At 50.8% G+C, this 6,112-nt stretch overlaps 1 protein-coding gene across 1 annotated transcript; it reads right to left on the bottom strand.

The window, feature by feature from the left end:
- Window positions 1-3,152: 3,152 nt before the first annotated feature.
- Window positions 3,153-5,833, bottom strand: LOC123151250 (uncharacterized). The gene is made up of 2 exons (XM_044570995.1): window positions 3,474-5,833; window positions 3,153-3,373 (listed from the first exon to the last, which is right to left on the bottom strand). The coding sequence occupies exon 1, from the start codon at window positions 5,570-5,572 to the stop codon at window positions 3,614-3,616; it is 1,959 nt and encodes a 652-aa protein (XP_044426930.1). The 5' UTR covers window positions 5,573-5,833; the 3' UTR covers window positions 3,153-3,373; window positions 3,474-3,613.
- Between the last annotated feature and the right edge of the window lie 279 nt (window positions 5,834-6,112).

The following is a 6,112-nucleotide window of genomic DNA, read 5'->3' as shown; positions in this document are numbered from 1 at the left end:
ACGAGCAGTCCTAGCTCATGGCTTAGTTCTTTAGGATCACCAAGGCTACTACCAGAGTCTTCATCTTTGGACTCAGATACTGCCTTGGCCTTCAGTGCACGTGATCTGCCATAACTCGAACCATAGAGATCTCTCTTTTTTCCGGAAGCTGAAACTCATGAGTATTTAGCCTCTCGAGGATATCAGCGGGAACAAGTGACTTGTAATCAGCATGTTCTTATATCATCAATGCCAGAGTGTCAAATTAGGAATCAAGCGATCTCAGCAATTTCTTCACCACCTCATGGTCGGTGATGTCAGTGGCACCAAGTGCTTGAAGCTCATTTGAGATGTCAGTGAGGCGATCGAAGGTTTGTTGAACATTTTCATTGTCGAGTCTTTTGAAGCGGCTGAAGAGATTGCGAAGAACATCGACTCGAGAGTCACGCTGTGTTGAGACTCCTTCATTCACCTTGGACAGCCTATCCCAGATAAGCTTAGCACTTTCCAAAGCACTCACTCTTCCATACTGTCCTTTGCTCAGATGGCCACATATGATATTCTTCGCTTGAGAATCGAGTTGCTTGAATCTCTTCACATCAGCAGCATTCAGAGAAGGTGTGACTGAGGGAACACCATTTTCCACAACATACCAGAGATCATTATCTATTGCCTCAAGATGCATTCGCATCTTATTCTTCCACTAGGGATAGTCCGTCCCATCGAAGGTAGGACACCCAGCAGAGACCTTGATCATACCTGCAGTCGACATAACTAAAACTCCAGGTGGTTAAACCAAAATCACACAGAACAAGGGAGTACCTTGCTCTGATACCAATTGAAAGTGCGTTATATCGACTAGAGGGGGGGTGAATAGGCGATTTTTATGAATTCTTCACTGAGGAATTTGCAGGTGAGGAAATTCCTTAGCGAAGAACTACTAGCAGCGGAATAAGTACTCAAAAGTAAACATAACAGAACACAAGCATAGTCATCATGATGAAATGAAGACAAGCACAGAGTACAGGAAGCGTAAGCATAGGATAACACATGATGAAGACAAACAGACTGAAGTAATTGAACTGAGGAATTTGAGAAAATCTTCAGCCAAAGTCTTCAAACACAGATATGAACAAGCACTCAACACAGTTATGAGGAAATGAAAGAGTGGAGGAAATAGAACCAGTGAGCTTGGTGAAGACAATGATTTGGTAGACCAGTTCCAACTGCTGTCTCAGTTGTACGTCGGGTTGGAGCGGCTAGGTATTTAAACCTGAGGACACACAGTCTCGGACACACAGTCCTCACCATATTCTCCTTGAGCTAAGGTCACACAGACCTCGCCCAATCACTCGTGGTAAGTCTTCAGGTGACTTCCGAACCTTCACAAACTTGGTCACTCGGCAATCCACAATTCCTCTTGGATGCTCTAGACCTTGATGCCTAACCGTCTGGAAGAAGCACAGTCTTCAAAGGTAACAAGCATCGGATCCATGCAGGATCAATCTCTTCAGTGATGCTCAATTACTTTGGGTTTGTAGGTGTTTGGGTTTGGGTTTTGGTTTTCCTCACTTGATGATTTTCGCTCAAATTCCTCGGAGGATGGGATGCTCTCAAATGACAAGTGTCAGTTTCTCTCAGAGCAGCCAACCAGCTAGTGGTTGTAGGGGGCGGCTATTTATAGCCTAGGGAGCAGCCCGACATGATAAGACATAAATGCCCTTCAATGATATGACCGTTAGGTGGGTAGATATTTTGGGACAGCTGGCGCATAGCACAGCAACGGTCGGAATTTTGAGTAGCAAAATTCTCACGGCTATCATGTTCCTCACTATGTAAGCAATCTGCACTGGCGAATTCCTAACTCCCCAGTCAGAACAAATTCCTCAGGGAACAGAAGAACTTCGTCTCTGTCACTGAAGAATATGACTGAACTGTATGAGATTTCCAATGGCTTCACTCGAAGGGATTGATAGGTGTAGGATTTTGAGTTGAGCATCACATGGAAATTTTTCCTGAGTATTTACTCGACCCCCTTTAATAGTACGGTGTTTCCTAAGACTTGAGAAAGAGAAAATGAAACTATAAAAACAAAAGTCTTCACGCTTCATGTTCCTCACATGAATACCGGGTCTTTAAGGTCACACCAATTTCTTCACTTTCAAAGTCTTCAGAAATCCAAAGTCTTCAATCGAAGAACTTCATTTTTAGAGGTCGACTTTCTCTGAACATATCAAACTCCTCATAAACTTATGGACTTGTGTACACTCACAAACACATTAGTCCCTTAACCTATAAGTCGTCAATACACCAAAATCACTAAGGGGCACTAGATGCACTTATAGTGATCGGATTATCTATGAATATTATTTGAGTCTTATGTGAACTCTTTTATGCATGATTATTATAGCTTTGTATTTCTCTCTGATCTATTGATTTGGTTTGGCCGATTAGATTGATTTTTCTTGCAATGGGAGAGGTGATTTGTAATGGGTTTAATCTTGCAGTGATCTATAACCCAGTGAAAAAAGGGGACAATATACGTATTTGTATTGTTGCCATTAAGGGTAAAACTATGGGGTTTATTAATATTGCTTGAGTGTATATTGTCTACACCATGTCATTTTGATTAAGGCGTTACTTCATTATTTATGAACTTAATACTCTAGATGCATTCTGGATAGCGGTCGATGTGTGGACTGATAGTAGTAGATGCAGACAGGAGTCAGTCTACTTGTCGAGAGAGGCACAGTGGGGCGGCGGCGCGTCAAGGGAGGATTGGTGGCGAGGGCGGCGGTGCATCGAGGGAGGCGAGGTGGCGGGTATATTTAAAGAATATTCTTTTTTAGGGTTGATTATAAGGGGTTTGTTTTGCCGCAGCTAAATTGTCCCTTAAAACACACTTTCTTGGCCCACATAACGATTTTAAGGGTCCGCGCGATAAGGGGTTTGTTAGAGATGCTCTTAAAGGAGTAATTTCATTGTGGTGTTCGCTTTGTTTTGTAATCAGTGAGCTTTGTAACTAATTGGCCTTATTGGTGCGGCTTTAGTAATTTATAAAGCCTGGCGTTGTTCGTGGCTTTCGTCTAAAAAACCAGGTGCAAAATTGAACTGTTTTGTCATGAATAGACATTGACAAGAGAGAATCATACATAGATATGCAGAGATGATACTGAAGATTTAAACTTGACATGTTCCTTCTCGTAATTAAGTGAATACTAATATACACCGACCATTAGGGTGAAATGAGAGTACAAGATGCTACACTCCGAATAAGAAGAAATGGCTATACCACCAAGAAAGGTACAAGTTACAAGTTAAGAAGGAACATCATCAGACCCTACACAACCTTCTCATGTCCACGATAAAATTAACCGCCTCCAGTGTCAAGGCCCTATCCCCAACCAAAAGATGTTAATCACACGGATTGATACAAACCATTTTGCAACCTATGTTGGGATCAAAAGGGTCAAGCAAAGTATACGCAAAAGCACCTGAGATGTATATACACATTGCTAGGCAGATGTGAAGAAGTCAGCTTGTGTGTTCTTCCTACGTACATGCATGCCATGCCAGCCTCTCGGATCTGCAACAAAACCGGTGGGTGCACGTGGATCGATCAATTTGACGTACGTTAATGGTAACCTTTTGCCCCTCTGGATTGGTAGAGCTCCATCCTGATCTTGGCCTCCGGCAACAAGTTCTCGATCAACGTGTCCTGCACCATGTACGCCTGCTTGGACGCCCACTCCAGCACGGTGAGGATCTCCGCCTGCGCGAGGTCCTCGCTGTCGGGGACGTTGTGCGCGATGTAGCACACCAGGAGGAGCGCCGCCACCTGCACCACCTGCTCCCCGAAGTAGACCAGCTGGACCAGGTGCTTGGCGCCGCTGGCGTTGATGATGGCCTTGGAGTGGTCCACGTGGAGGTAGTTGTCCGTGCAGGCGAACTTGGTCAGCGCCACGGCAGCCTCCCGGGACACGTCGGCTTCCCGCTCGTCGAGGAGGTTCACCAGCGGCCCGATGATCCGGGTCTCCGTCGCCCGGAAGGTTCTCGACAGGCAGCCCAGCGACATGATGCAGGGGATGAGGAGATCGTCGTACTCCGCCTTGGTGACCACGCGGAGGAGCTGCTCCACCACGGCGCGCGCCGCGGGGGACGTCGGCTTGAACGCCGACCGCCGGAGGTCCGCGTTCTGCTCCGCCACACGGCAGATCTCCATGAGCGCCAGGGCCGAGTTGTACTGCACGTCTGGGGCGCCTTTCTCCAGGAGGATGGAGAAACAGAGCAGCGCCCTGGACTCCGTGATGTTCTTGCACACGGCGGCATTGCCCATGGCTAGCTGGCACAGCGCTCTGGCTGCGTTGGATTTCATGTAGGCTTTGGTCTCTTCGTCCTCGTATTCTTTCCCTCGCGTGCTCGTCCCCGACAAGGACACATTGTGCTGCTTCGTCCCCGCAACGCTGCCAATGCTCGCAGCCGCAGCTGCCGTCACGCCACTTGAGCTGGTGCCACCGGCGGCGGTGGCAGCGGCGGCAGCGGCGTTACCACCGACAGCGGCGTTACTACCGGCAGCGGCGCTACCACCGACTGTGGGCTTCGCCGACAAGCTGTTGGCCGCGGTGTGCTCCGCCGCATCAAATGTGTCCTGATGGGACGAGTATTTGCCGCTGCCCTTCTTGTCCATGACAACGGAGTGTAGGCTCATCCTGGACGCGACGGCGTACTTGGAGTGCTCCTGCACCGTCTCAAAGGCGAGGTGGGACACCAGCAGGCGGATCACGTTGCTCTGCATGAACGCGTCCTGGCATTTGGGGTGGTTGGTGGCGAGCTCGGACACGGCCCACGCCACCATACCCTGCACCTTCATGGGCGCGTCCTTGAGAATCTTGGAGAAGGCGGTGCAGACGCCGGCGAGCACCATGAGCTCGACGCACTCCGGGTCGCGGCCGAGGAGGCCGATGGCGAGCGCGGCGTTCTCCTGGCCCTCGGGGCGGCCCTCCTTTATGAGGCGCAGCAGAGGCGGGACGCCGTCCTCTTCGATGATGAGTCTGCCGTAGCGGTCATTGTCGCGCGCGAGAGAGACAACGCTAGCCGCGGCGTCAGCGCGGGCGTCGAATGTGCCGGTGTAGAGCACGGCGATCTGCTCCCAGATGAGGAAGAGTATGGGCTCGTTCTGGGCAATGGGGGGCAAGCCAATGTGGTCATCCAGGTCATCGCCAGCGTTGGCGTAGTTGGACACGCGGAGGATCCAAGAGAGGTCGCCGAGGGAGTTGTCGAGCTGGTTGGACGTCCTCTTGAAGGAGCCAGCGGGGATGATGGTGAAGACGCGGTGGACGATGCCGCGAGCGCGGCAGCGGTCGAGTAGGGCGGCGGCCTTGTCGAGCGCCTTGCCGGTGTCGTCGAGAATGCGGCGGGCGGGACGCTCGTAGAGGTCGGCGCGCGCGGCCTGGCGGAGGAGGGAGGCGAGGCGCTCGACCTTGGTCTTGAGCTCCAGGCACTCCTGCCGGCACGTCTGGGCCTCCTCCGCCCACTTGATCACCTGCTCCGCGACCTGGATCGGCCGCGCCAAGATCGCCTTCAGGTCATCCATCCTGTGCCGCGGCGGCCCCGCCCCCTCCTGGTCACCGGTCGGTCAACGGAGCAATGGCGAGCGGAATTGTCGATCTTTCTTGGTCTCCGGTTCCAGCCGTCCTCCGGCGGCGGCGGAGGAGGATGGGGAATGCGCTAATTTTGTTTCGTTTATTTGGGGACGGAAATGGAAGGGAGCGGGAGCGCAGGGGCGCGGCATGCGAGAGGTGAGGCGCGAGCTCCTCCTGGCCTTGATGGCTGGATAGGAAGGAGGGAATGGGAGGAGGCGCCACGGCGGTTTCCATTCTTCCCTTCGGCCTTGTCATTTCCCCCCTCCCCTCCCTTTTGGGCGTTTGATTGGAGGCCGTTAGATATGAAACCTAGGGCAACCTCTCTTTTAACCATCCGATAATAGTGGATAAGTTTGAGAGAGACCTGATTGCTCATTTGAGTCAAGAAATTTCAGTCCACTATGCAGATATTCAAACGCACACAATCTCACGGAAATGGACCCACAAGAACTAAGTACTTCCTCCATTCCATATTAGGCTAGTCATAGTGG

The sequence above is a fragment of the Triticum aestivum genome, chromosome 7A (assembly GCF_018294505.1).
Source record: "Triticum aestivum cultivar Chinese Spring chromosome 7A, IWGSC CS RefSeq v2.1, whole genome shotgun sequence".
NCBI lineage: Eukaryota > Viridiplantae > Streptophyta > Magnoliopsida > Poales > Poaceae > Triticum > Triticum aestivum.
This window is presented reverse-complemented; position numbering and strand designations above follow the sequence as displayed.

Coding starts and splice junctions, on each gene's coding strand:
- LOC123151250 (XM_044570995.1), bottom strand. CDS start 5,572: ATGGATGACCTGAAGGCGATCTTGGCGCGGCCGATCCAGGTCGCGGAG.